The sequence below is a fragment of the Cherax quadricarinatus genome, chromosome 47 (genome assembly GCF_038502225.1).
Source record: "Cherax quadricarinatus isolate ZL_2023a chromosome 47, ASM3850222v1, whole genome shotgun sequence".
Lineage (NCBI taxonomy): Eukaryota > Metazoa > Arthropoda > Malacostraca > Decapoda > Parastacidae > Cherax > Cherax quadricarinatus.
In genome coordinates this window covers 21,986,930-22,001,761 of record NC_091338.1, presented here as the reverse complement: position 1 = coordinate 22,001,761, position 14,832 = coordinate 21,986,930, and the positions used below count along the sequence as shown (strand labels likewise).

The window sequence follows — 14,832 nt, the reverse complement described above, 5'->3', positions numbered from 1 at the left end:
ATGCAATACACGAGGACAGAAAAGCAGGTAACGCAATCTGTGATGACTTGCGGACACCAATGCCTCCTAGTCTGACTGTAAGTGTAGCTTGGTTCCACTGCCCGTCTTCTAGAGTAAGGTTAAGTACTTTTGTAAAATCTGCCTCAGAATACTGTCATATTCATGCAGTATAGGGTTATCATATGAAGGTGCACATCTTAGGAAATATGTCAACCTGGGCAGACTCAAGCACTTTGTGAGAAGGTACAAGGCATCGTGGGTGTCCAGATTGCCTATTCGTTGTTCCATCCTCCTTAACTCTTCCAATTTCTTCCTGAGAATTGTGTCAATGGCATTGCTTCCCAGAGGTGCTCCTAGCAAGACACTATTTGTGGGGGCAATGACTGCTGCTCCTGGTAGTTTTGATCTCACTGCATTTATCACTTGTTGACTGACTGAGATGATTTCACATTTGGATGGATTCAGGATGAGACCCATTTCCTGTCCCCGTGTCATTACCTGTGTAAGGTCATGTAGGAGGGACTCTTTTGTACCTGCTAGTGTACCATCATTTAGGAACCAGATGTTTAGCTCGCTGGTCAGTCTGACTGTGATTTCCCTAACTGCTATACAGAAGAGAAATGGTGCAAGAGGATCTCCTTGTTGGACACCCTCCGATGGTGTAATTTCATGCTCTCCAAAGAGAAGCATTGATTCCTTGCTATACCCGGCTGAAACAAAAGGGAAGAGACCAGGGAAATGTTCTTGTACTGCTGCTAATACCACGTCTCTTTTCAGGAGATTGAACGCATTCTTGAAATCTAATTTTACCACTGCATTGTCCTCAGGCAGGTTGTTGATATACGCCCTTGTTGCATGAACCGCTGCTTCACTTCCTTGAGAGACCCCAAAGCCAAGCTGGTTTGGTTGAAGCATCATGGCTGCCTGTGCACGAATACTTCGGACAGCAGCTTTGGATACGAGGCGGCGTAAGGTGTTGCCTACTGCAATTGGCCGAATTCCTCCATCCTTCTTTTTAAGTGCACAAAGTGTTGCACCAAAAAAGAAAGGTCTAATTTCATCAGGGATCAGACCAGCCAAGGAATTGTTGACGAACCTTGTGATCTCTGAAAGCAGTGTCTCTGCAATTTCCCCAATAACTGGATTAACCATTTCCTTTAAATGCTGTGGCCTTATTCCGGTGTAACCCCCAGCAGAGCCAGATGGGAACGACATTATTGCTTTGTAAATGTCTGAGTCTTCCACTATCAATGGTTCCATAGTGGGGACAGAGGTGTTGGACCTGTTGGTGCCACTGGTTTCCCTGGCAGGGTGCTTTCCTCTAAGTGCTTCAGCCGTGTCAGCATCCCTGGGAGCAACTGTATCTTCACTGGTAATAATTCTTATTGCCCCCACTGTGTTGCCCTCTTCAATTTTCTTGCTCACCTGGACTCTGACTTTTTCACTGTCAGTAGAGTGAGTGGGGGTTCTGCCTCTCCCTTTTTTGTGTTGACGGGGAAGGCGAATGAGGTTATCAACTCTAGGAAAATCTCTTAAGGATTTAATTATCATTGAGGTATATATATATATATATATATATATATATATATATATATATATATATATATATATATATATATATATATATATATATATATATATATATATATATATATATATATATATATATATATATATATATATATTATCACACTGGCCTATTCCCACCAAGGCAGGGTGGCCCGAAAAAGAAAAACTTTCACCATCATTCACTCCATCACTGTCTTGCCAGAAGGGTGCTTTACACTACAGTTTTTAAACTGCAACATTAACACCCCTCCTTCAGAGTGCAGGCACTGTACTTCCCATCTCCAGGACTCAAGTCCGGCCTGCCGGTTTCCCTGAACCCCTTCATAAATGTTACTTTGCTCACACTCCAACAGCACGTCAAGTATTAAAAACCATTTGTCTCCATTCACTCCTATCAAACACGCTCACGCATGCCTGCTGGAAGTCCAAGCCCCTCGCACACAAAACCTCCTTTACCCCCTCCCTCCAACCTTTCCTAGGCCGACCCCTACCCCGCCTTCCTTCCACTACAGACTGATACACTCTTGAAGTTATTCTGTTTCGCTCCATTCTCTCCACATGTCCGAACCACCTCAACAACCCCTCCTCAGGCCTCTGGACAAGAGTTTTGGTAATCCCGCACCTCCTCCTAACTTCCAAATTACGAATTCTCTGCATTATATTCAAACCACACATTGCCCTCAGACATGACATCTCCACTGCCTCCAGCCTTCTCCTCGCTGCAACATTCATCACCCATGCTTCACACCCATATAAGAGCGTTGGTAAAACTATACTCTCATACATTCCCCTCTTTGCCTCCAAGGACAAAGTTCTTTGTCTCCACAGACTCCTAAGTGCACCACTCACTCTTTTTCCCTCATCAATTCTATGATTCACCTCATCTTTCATAGACCCATCCGCTGACACGTCCACTCCCAAATATCTGAATACATTCACCTCCTCCATACTCTCTCCCTCCAATCTGATATTCAATCTTTCATCACCTAATCTTTTTGTTATCCTCATAACCTTACTCTTTCCTGTATTCACCTTTAATTTTCTTCTTTTGCACACCCTACCAAATTCATCCACCAATCTCTGCAACTTCTCTTCAGAATCTCCCAAGTGTCATCAGCAAAGAGCAGCTGTGACAACTCCCACTTTGTGTGTGATTCTTTATCTTTTAACTCCACGCCTCTTGTCAAGACCCTCGCATTTACTTCTCTTACAACCCCATCTATAAATATATTAAACAACCACGGTGACATCACACATCCTTGTCTAAGGCCTACTTTTACTGGGAAATAATTTCCCTCTTTCCTACATACTCTAACTTGAGCCTCACTATCCTCGTAAAAACTCTTCACTGCTTTCAGTAACCTACCTCCTACACCATACACTTGCAACATCTGCCACATTGCCCCCCTATCCACCCTGTCATACGCCTTTTCCAAATCCATAAATGCCACAAAGACCTCTTTAACCTTATCTAAATACTGTTCACTTATATGTTTCACTGTAAACACCTGGTCCACACACCCCCTACCTTTCCTAAAGCCTCCTTGTTCATCTGCTATCCTATTCTCCGTCTTACTCTTAATTCTTTCAATAATAATTCTACCATACACTTTACCAGGTATACTCAGCAGACTTATCCCCCTATAATTTTTGCACTCTCTTTTATCCCCTTTGCCTTTATACAAAGGAACTATGCATGCTCTCTGCCAATCCCTAGGTACCTTACCCTCTTCCATACATTTATTAAATAATTGCACCAACCACTCCAAAACTATATCCCCACCTGCTTTTAACATTTCTATCTTTATCCCATCAATCCCGGCTACCTTACCCCCTTTCATTTTACCTACTGCCTCACGAACTTCCCCCACACTCACAACTGGCTGTTCCTCACTCCTACAAGATGTTATTTCTCCTTGTCCTATACACGAAATCACAGCTTCCCTATCTTCATCAACACTCTCCATTTAATAACTCTCCTCTCCTATTTTTAACTGACAAATCCATTTGTTCTCTAGGCTTTCTTAACTTGTTAATCTCACTCCAAAACTTTTTCTTATTTTCAACAAAATTTGTTGATAACATCTCACCCACTCTCTCATTTGCTCTCTTTTTACATTGCTTCACCACTCTCTTAACCTCTCTCTTTTTCTCCATATACTCTTCCCTCCTTGCATCACTTCTACTTTGTAAAAACTTCTCATATGCTAACTTTTTCTCCCTTACTACTCTCTTTACATCATCATTCCACCAATCGTTTCTCTTCCCTCCCACACCCACTTTCCTGTAACCACAAACTTCTGCTGAATACTCTAACACTACATTTTTAAACCTACCCCATACCTCTTCGACCCCATTGCCTATGCTCTCATTAGCCCATCTATCCTCCAATAGCTGTTTATATCTTACCCTAACTGCCTCCTCTTTTAGTTTATAAACCTTCACCTCTCTCTTCCCTGATGCTTCTATTCTCCTTGTATCCCATCTACCTTTTACTCTCAGTGTAGCTACAACTAGAAAGTGATCTGATATATCTGTGGCCCCTCTATAAACATGTACATCCTGAAGTCTACTCAACAGTCTTTTATCTACCAATACATAATCCAACAAACTACTGTCATTTCGCCCTACATCATACCTTGTATACTTATTTATCCTCTTTTTCTTAAAATATGTATTACCTATAACTAAACCCCTTTCTATACAAAGTTCAATCAAAGGGCTCCCATTATCACTTACACCTGGCACCCCAAACTTACCTACCACACCCTCTCTAAAAGTTTCTCCTACTTTAGCATTCAGGTCCCCTACCACAATTACTCTCTCACTTGGTTCAAAGGCTCCTATACATTCACTTAACATCTCCCAAAATCTCTCTCTCTCCTCTGCATTCCTCTCTTCTCCAGGTGCATACACGCTTATTATGACCCACTTCTCGCATCCAACCTTTACTTTAATCCACATAATTCTTGAATTTACACATTCATATTCTCTTTTCTCCTTCCATAACTGATCATTTAACATTACTGCTACCCCTTCCTTTGCTCTAACTCTCTCAGATACTCCAGATTTAATCCCATTTATTTCCCCCCACTGAAACTCTCCTACCCCCTTCAGCTTTGTTTCGCTTAGGGCCAGGACATCCAACTTCTTTTCATTCATAACATCAGCAATCATCTGTTTCTTGTCATCCGCACTACATCCACGCACATTTAAGCATCCCAGTTTTATGAAGTTTTTCTTCTTCTCTTTTTTAGTAAGTGTCTACAGGAGAAGGGGTTACTAGCCCATTGCTCCCGGCATTTTAGTCGCCTCATACGACACGCATGGCTTACGGAGGAAAGATTCTTTTCCACTTCCCCATGGACAATAGAAGAAATACAGAAGAACAAGAGCTATTTAGAAAAAGGAGAAAAACCTAGATGTATGTATATATATATGCATGTGCGTGTCTGTCAAGTGTGACCAAAGTGTAAGTGTAAGTAATATATATATATATAATATATATATATATATATATATATATATATATATATATATATATATATATATATATATATATATATATATATATATATATATATATATAATATATATTTATATATATATATATATATATATATATATATATATATATATATATATATATATATATATATATATATATATATATATATATATACATATATATATATATATATATATATATATATATATATATATATATATATATATATATATATATATATATATATATATATATATATATATATATATATATATATATATATATATATATATATATATATATATATATATATATATATATATATATATATATATATATATATATATATTATATATATATATATATATACATATATATATATATACATATATATATATATATATATATATATATATATACATATATATGTATATACATATATATATATATATATACATATATATATATATATATACATATATATATATACATATATATATGACATATATATATATATATACGTATATATATATATATACATATATTTATATATATACATAGATATATTTATATATATATACATATATATTTATATATGTATATATATATATATATATATATATATATATATATATATATATATATATATATATATATATATATACACACCCCTCTGGGTTTTTAAATATTTTCTTATTAGTTCTTGTTTATTTCCTCTTATCTGCATGGGGAGGTGGAACAGAATACTTCCTCTGTAAGCCATGCGTTTTATAAGAGGCGACTAAAATGCCGGAAGCAAGGGGCTAGTAACCCGGTGCGTTGAAAGAGAATAATTCTGAGGGCTTATGTGAGGAGCTATAAGTAATCTTCAAGACCCGGGTGTAGTAATTCAAAACTATGCGCCAATGAGAGAGAGAGAGAGAGAGAGAGAGAGAGAGGGGGGGGAGAGAGAGGTGGGAGAGAGAGAGAGGTTACTCTGCTGCTGATCTGTTGTTAAACCTCTCCACTAAGTGGCACCAGTCACTGGATGAATCCAAAGTCAGCTGTGTGGTAGCACTGGACATTGCTGGCGCTTTCGACCGGGTGTGGCACCAGGGCCTCTTAGCAAAACTTCAAGCACTGGGAATTGCAGGCTCTACGCTATGTCTCCTCAGTGATTACCTTCATGGTAGATCTCTAAGTGTAGTTCTCGATGGAACGGAATCAGCAAGACATCCTATTGGGGAAAGTGTTCCACAAGGAAGCGTGCTGGGACCATTGTTATGGAATGTTTTCTTCAGCGACCTTCTTCATCTCATCCCAGAATCACATGCATATGCAGACGACTGTACACTGACATTCACTTATCCAAGAGAAGAAATGCCAGCTGCTCTAAGCTACATCAATCACCAGCTAAGAGCCATATCAGCTTGGGGAAATAGATGGCAAGTAACATTTGCACCTTAGAAAAGGCAAATGATGATGGTCTCTAGGCACCATGATGGTATTGCTGGTGCAGTAGTAAGGATGAAAGGGAGGGTCTTGGCACCTGGAGAAGTTGATATCCTTGGGGTGAAATTTGACTCCAAACAAACCATGAAGAACCTTGTAAATCTTGCAAACAAGGCAGCCAGGAAGCTTACAGCACTTCGCCGTTAAGCTACTTCGCCGTATCTCGCATCTGCTTGACAGTAGGGGTTGCAAGATTCTGTACGAGGCACAAGTACGCTCACACCTTGAGTATGCTCCACTTTCTTGGTTTTCCTGCCCCCCACCCCCCTCTCTCTGCTTGACAGAGTAGAGAACAGAGCAAGACGTCTCATTTCTCGCCTGGACCCATCCTGGATAGATCTGGCATTTCAGCAGAGCCTTCAACACAGGAGGGATGTGGGTGGCCTTACGGTTATGTACAAGGCCAATATTGTCAAAGTACCACACTTGGATTCACTTCGATGACAGCGTGAAACAAGCTTTGATGCCACAAGACGGGTAGAAAGCAGCAACTTCACTCTGGCTGTACCCTTCTCCAGAACATCACGCCATCTGAGATCATATATACCCAGGATGACTCGTGTATGGAACACATTCGTACAGCATAATGATGTCAACGAGATGAAGTCAGTTGATCAAATGAAAATGCTCTCTCACAGATGGCTCCAACTTCATCCTGTTCCCTACTTGTATGTCTCATAACAATAAAAATGCTTCCAAATGAGCTGATGTAGGTAACAGCTCTTAGCTTGCCAATAAAGTTAGGAATCCTTAACCTGTAAATAGCTTGTCAATAAAGCTAGGGATCCTTAACCTTGTCAAACCCTGTGTAAAAAAAAAAGAGGGGAGAGAGACGGGAGAGAGACGGGAGGGAGAGAGAGGGGAGAGAGAGAGAGAGAGGAGAGAGGGGGAGAGAGAGAGGGGAGAGGAGAGAGAGGGAGAGAGAGACGGGAGAGGGGGGGGAGAGGGAGAGAGAGAGCTTTCGTTTCAGAGAGACTGGATGTGAAAAGTATGTTCCTGAGAACTTAAACATTCTAATGAAGAAGAGGCATGATTGAAAATTTAGTGGTCTCTAATAAAGAGCTTCCTTTATCAACTTATCAAACATTACTCAAGATCAGGGTAGATGATGCTCTAGTCAGGCTTTGTTTAATATTCATCCAGAGTGAATCAGACATTGACGACGGAAAACAGGAATGATCCAAGCAGAACTTATTTATTTAGCACACATGAAGGGAGAAAGATAACTGGGAAACTGAAAATGCAAGACGTTGACATAAATAAGAGAAAAAATCAAGAGCGTGAGAGAATTCCGACGTAAGACCGTACAGCACAGAGGGCTGGAGGGCTTTTCAATGGTGAGTATTCTTAGTCACTCAACCAAATATTCATATTAGTTACTCGCCTATTAATCCCAAGTAAAATACTCGAAAAAATAAGATAAATAGAACTACACGCAAGAAGTTTAGAAGGTAGAAGTAATTAGAACAGCTGTAGGAGGCAGGTAAGATGACATACAGCTGGCAAGAGAACTTAAAACAGCTGCAGGGAAAGGGATTTGCAAAGGGTGAAAAGAACAGTTCACCTGCAGGGTAGTACAGCTGTTGAGCCCACCACAGCAGTCTGCGGAGTGGGTTGGGTAGCAAAGTGCTGCACTCCTTCCTTGCCCAGTGTCTGCACGGCAGAACCGCCCATACCAGGTCCAAGCTGTACCTCTTTCTTCACCGCTGCACGAGACTCCCCGCTGCCTTCCTCAGTCTCCTGCTGGCTGATTCCCTCTGCCCACACAGCATCGACACTCACGTGTGCACACGATGACCACAGCACCCACGCCCACGCCCATGCCCACGCCCACGAGATCCACCACGTGAACATGGCCTGCTGATGGAAAGAAAAATAATTGTATGAATTTTATTTATGCATATATCTTAAATATATAGCATTGGCTTGTTTGCGTTAATTATTATTCATTGTTGCAATTATTTGCAATGTTGAACGTTTGCTCGTTTTATTGATAACAGTAAACAACTGCAATTTCTATATCAATATTTCTTTTGATTTATGTTAGGTTTTTCCTTTACAAATGTTTCTGAGACTTCTTTTAATAACAGTAATTAAAAGGTATGTAAATTATGCCGGAGGATAAGTTTAGTATATTCTATTAATACTCTCACAAACCGGAAGTCTCCCACCGAGGCAGGATGACCAGAAGAACGAGGAAAATTTTTTTACCTCACTCATTCAGTCACTGTTTTAGTCCAAAGCATCCAGACATAACAGCTCAGATCAGATAATTCTCTGAGCTGCAGTATCCTTACACCTTTTTGAGAGTGCAGGCATTGTACTTCACACCTCCAGGACGCAAATCTGGATAACCTGCTTTCCCTGAATCCCTTCATTAATGTTACCTTCCTTCACTCCAGCACGTCGAATAAATAATAAAAATAACTTTTCTCCACTCCTAACATACTCGCACAATCCCATGTTGGATGTCCAAGCCTCTGACTCTCAAAATCATCCGTACCCCTTCCCTCTAACTCTGCCTGGGAAGACCTCAACTCGTCCTTTTCTCTACCACAGATTTATATTGTCTCCCAGTCATTCTGGTTTGCTTAATTTTCTGGTTTGCTAAATTTTCAAATCGTCTCAAACCTACCATACCCCGGCCGGGATTGAACCCGCGGTCAGAGAGTCTCAAAACTCCAGCCCGTCGCGTTAGCCACTAGACCAGCTAGCCACAATAAGATTCGTCCAACTAGGTATATTTCTACACCATAGGAAGGTTAGCACAGGCACCACTGTGACTAGTTGGACGAATCTTATTGTGGCTAGCTGGTCTAGTGGCTAACGAGACGGGCTGGAGTTTTGAGACTCATTGACCGCGGGTTCAATCCCGGCCGGGGTATGGTTTGTTTGCAATCGTGTCATTACGATTTCGTGAGTCGTCTCAAACCTTCCTCCGCTGTCTAAATAATGCTTTCAGTAATCCTATACCTACAAATCTGCACACTCCACATTCTCTGCACAATATTCACAATAATTATTCCTCTTATGCACATATTTCGCTGCAGTGTTTAAAACCTGTGCTTCACACCTATTTAACGGTGTTGGTACCAATATTGCATTTTCCAGTTTTTTCTTCCATGGACAATGTTCTTTCTATTCAGATGCGCCACAAACATTTTCACCCACTCATCAGTTTTATGATTTAAGTTTTCTTTCATACAGTCGGCCCATCTGCTGACAAGTCCACTCCTGAATATCTACACAGTTATTTCTTCCCTGATATTCCCTACAATCTGATATGCAATGTTTCATTGTCTAGACTTTTACCCACATTACTGTTTTTTTTCTTATGGTTCACTTTTAAATTCTTTCTTTTACATATCCTACTAAATTCGCCTACCAACTTTTGCAACTAACCATAATTTTCCACAACAGTTGTCATTGGAATACAGCATATGTAGCAACAGCCACTTGCTTATCAGCTTCATTATCTATTAATGTTCCTGTCCCTAACATCATCTTCATTTACAGTCCCAGTTATAAATGTTAAATAACCATGATGTTATTACACATTCATGTCTCGAGCCAAACTTTACATGAAAATAATCCCCATCTCTAGTACATACTCTGCCCACATAAACACACTACTATAACCTGCCTCCTATCCCATACATTTACAATATCTTCCACATTGCTCACCTATTCTCCCCGTCATATGCCTTTTATAAATCAGTAAATGGAGCAGAAAAAATCCTTACCTTTACGTACTGTACACTTTTTAGTCTTATTTATTTGCAATCGTGTTATTACGATTTCGAGACCGAATTGTTTCCACGTAAACATTGTCTGCACAAACTATACTTTTCCTAAAGCCTCTTCGTTCATCTGCAGTGAGCAGCGGGCAACAGGGAATCTGCTCCTGACTTTGACAGTCTCCAGAATCAATACAAGACCTCTATGATGGCGTAGCAATAAGTTCGCTGCACTAACGTACGTGGAAACCTAAAATCATATAAAGTCTGTGGAAATTTATGAAGACAAAGAAGATACCGGACAATCAAGCTACCAGAGTTCCTCGTATTACAAAATCCGCTCATTATACTGCTCAACAGACTGGAACAGCGTACTCATCGACAGGGAACAACGTTGAAATACAGCACTAGAATCCAGTGCAATGCTCAGAAGATAGCAGGCAAAAGTTTCCCTATAACATCGCCTTTCATGGCTAGGACTTGGAGCTTGATGCGTCATTCACCTCCTGCTCTCTCACCTCAGTTCACCAAACAATAACAGACATGGTCGGCCTCTAATATTCTTCTTTCCTCTACTCTGTTTTCGAGGACATCACTTCTAAATATCCAAGATTGGTTGGAGTTTTCGGAGTACAGGCTAAGTCGATAAAATGCTTAGCTTTTAGTCTATAAAACATTAAACAAGCTTTCTGTGAACTCGAAGATTAAGAAGATTGCAGAACTGAAGCTAAGAGGATTCTTGAGATGGAACAGAAGCTCCAAAACCTAGAAAAGGTTGAAAAGCATACTGAGGAAATAACATCTCTTAACACTCCGAGAGATGACAGTGTCAAGAGTTTCTCTCTCAAGGCCCTATAGTGTATGAACTAAGATTAAGGGGAAATTGTCAAAGAATCAACAAAGATGGACGGCTGGGCGGGGGGATGGGGGGGTTTGGGGAAGCAAACAGCGGTCTCTAAAAGAGAAGGAATTGAAACTAGTCTAGACCGCCGTAACCCCCCACCACCCTTCATCTTTCTGTTTATTCATTGACAGATGCTTATTACAAACTAATCCTGAAGAGAATCGTGCGTCTTCAGGAGCTATGCCGTGTTGCAAGATAGCAACAGATAGGCTAAATTCTCTAAGGGAAGGTCTTGCCTCAAAGAATTTTGCCTCTTCTATTTTGCTGTCTTGCAACATTACATAGCTCCCGAAGACGCACGAGAGTGCGAAAGATCTTCAGCTAAAGATTATATATATATATAATATATATATATATATATATATATATATATATATATATATATATATATATATATATTATATATATATCACTGCGTCATCAGGAGCTGTGCAATGTTCCAAGGGAGCAACCAATGCAGGAAGAGAGGCCTCAGAGTAGCGTAGGTGTCACTGGCCACAGTTACCCTTAGATTCCCCCCCCTCCCCCGTGGCTTGTCCTGCATAATTAAGATCGCCCGTCTGCGATTGTTTGCATTATATATATATATATAGGATGGGGTCTTCTGGTGTAAATTGTGGGACCCATAGCCTCGGAGAAGTGGATAAAAAGGCTTCAAGGAAGAACATTTGGATTTCTTCCTGAAGCCGTTTGAATATATATATATATATATATATATATATATATATATATATATATATATATATATATATATATATATATATATATATATATATATATATATATAATGACCATGATATATATATAACCATTATATATTATATAATGTCGCGCCGAATAGGTAAAACTGGTCAGTAAGAACTCCTCATTTAAAATTAAGTCCTTTCTAAATTGTTTCATTTGTTTGAGTAAAAATTAATAATTTAGTACCAAAAGTACCTTAGAAAACATACCTAACATAAGCGCAATTTAATTTAGCCTAATGCAACTAAATATAATTTATATAAATTTACCAAAAATAAATATATAAGAACAACGAAGTGTATTTTTTATCGTTAGATACAGAATGATTTTTGCGAAATTACTGCTTACACAAACTTTCGCTTTCCCTATTCGGCATGAAGATAGCTGATATTTAAGCCAAAATCGTTTGAAGTTTTACTTATTTGGCACGATATATATATATATATATATATATATATATATATATATATATATATAATTATATATATATTATATATATGTGTATAAATACACACACACATACACACACACAATGCAAAGTTAAATACGATCAATGGTAACACAGGTAACACAGTGTTTGCCACATTCAGTAAGTGAGGTCACATCTCTGCTACATAAATCTCTGTTTCTTTATTACTATTACCCTTCCTTAATAACGGGAGAGATCACAAATGCACCTACAATGATACTACTATTCATTGTGGTTATATATACACACAATGGCCATTTCGTTAGGTACACCATTGAAATACTGGCAGCCTTATATCTTTCTATCGTGGATTTAACAAGGAGCTGGAAACATTCCTTAGATATCCTGATCCCTGATGACATGATAGCATCAGGCAGTTACTGCAGATTTGTCGGCTGCACAAAAATACTGTGACTCTCCCAATGCATCACTTCCCAAAGTTTTCGCCATATTCAAACCTCACCATCTGCGTGTTGCAACAGAAACCATGATTCGTCAGACCAGGTGACATTTTTTTCCAATCTTCAACTGTCCATTTTTAATGAGTCTGTGCTCACTCTAGATACAGTCTCTTCTAAGCTGTAACCCACCCACTTGAAGGTTGGACGTGTTGTGCGTTCATAGATGCTTTTCTGTATACCATTAATGTAATGCATGGTTATTTGAGTTACTGTTGCTTTCCTTTAAGCTTGAACCACACTAACCATTTTTCTCGGACCTCTCTCATAAACAAGGCTTATTTATCCTCTTACACTAACAACGGGTTCTCGCAACAGAACTGCCACACATACACTTGATATTTTGTTGTTCACACCATTCTCTGTAAACTCTAGAGACTCTTCCATGAAAATCTCAGACCAGGAGTTTCTGAGATACAGACTGACAAATGTTTTTTCAAAGACAATGAAATATTTTAGTGTCAAACATCGTCATATTAACCCACCATTCCAGTGTCGAGCAACGTCTTATCAGCCCACTATTCTAGTGTTAAATTAACATAGAAATTCATTATCAATTATCAGAGTATCCCGGAACACCGTATCAACAGCAAATTCTGGTATCCTGCAGTATCATACTTAAACATTATTCAATCATCCGTAACACAATACTACCGCAAGTCTAGTATCCAGCAACACCATACTGACATAACATTCTAGTATCCAGCAACACCATAAGGACATTACATTCTAGCATCCAGCAACACCATACCCAACATTCTAGCATCCAGCAACACCATACCCAACATTCTAGCATCCAGCAACACCATACCCAACATTCTAGCATCCAGCAACACCATACCCAACATTCTAGCATCCAGCAACACCATACCCATCATTCTAGCATCCAGCAACACCATACCCAACATTCTAGCATCCAGCAACACCATGCCCATCATTCTAGCATCCAGCAACACCATACCCAACATTCTAGCATCCAGCAACACCATACCCAACATTCTAGCATCCAGCAACACCATACCCAACATTCTAGCATCCAGCAACACCATACCCAACATTCTAGCATCCAGCAACACCATACCCAATATTCTAGCATCCAGCAACACCATACCCAACATTATAGCATCCAGCAACACCACACCCAACATTCTAGCATCCAGCAACACCACACCCAACATTCTAGCATCCAGCAACACCACACCCAACATTCTAGCATCCAGCAACACCACACCCAACATTCTAGCATCCAGCAACACCACACCCAACATTCTAGCATCCAGCAACACCACACCCAACATTCTAGCATCCAGCAACACCACACCCAACATTCTAGCATCCAGCAACACCATGCCCAACATTCTAGCATCCAGCAACACCACGCCCAACATTCTAGCATCCAGCAACACCACGCCCAACATTCTAGCATCCAGCAACACCGCACCCAACATTCTAGCATCCAGCAACACCATGCCCAACATTCTAGCATCCAGCAACACCATGCCCAACATTCTAGCATCCAGCAACACCATGCCCAACATTCTAGCATCCAGCAACACCATGCCCAACATTCTAGCATCCAGCAACACCATGCCCAACATTCTAGCATCCAGCAACACCATGCCCAACATTCTAGCATCCAGCAACACCATGCCCAACATTCTAGCATCCAGCAACACCATACCCAACATTCTAGCATCCAGCAACACCATACCCAACATTCTAGCATCCAGCAACACCATGCCCAACATTCTAGCATCCAGCAATACCGTACTAAGACATTCTTGCATCAAAAGCCTTTATTTCTTCAATAAGCAACACGCTTCTAGTATCAGGCAGGCAATCCAAACTCCCCAGGGCACTATTACCTCTTCCCGCGGCACCATTCTCACCTCATGCGACTCTGTTCTCAATTTACACGCCACCAGTGCCAACTCAGGCGGCACTATTCCCAT

The 14,832-nt window shown here is 39.9% G+C and overlaps 1 protein-coding gene across 1 annotated transcript in view; it reads right to left on the bottom strand.

The window, feature by feature from the left end:
* Window positions 1-13,809, bottom strand: part of LOC138854036 (irregular chiasm C-roughest protein-like) — a 95,723-nt gene extending 81,914 nt beyond the window's left edge. The window contains exons 1-4 of the mRNA XM_070094638.1: window positions 13,607-13,809; window positions 13,175-13,289; window positions 10,415-10,555; window positions 8,133-8,428 (exon numbers count right to left, since the gene is read on the bottom strand). Of these exons, the coding sequence (XP_069950739.1) occupies window positions 8,133-8,428; window positions 10,415-10,555; window positions 13,175-13,289; window positions 13,607-13,809 (755 nt within the window). The remainder of the gene's footprint in view (window positions 1-8,132; window positions 8,429-10,414; window positions 10,556-13,174; window positions 13,290-13,606) is intronic.
* Between the last annotated feature and the right edge of the window lie 1,023 nt (window positions 13,810-14,832).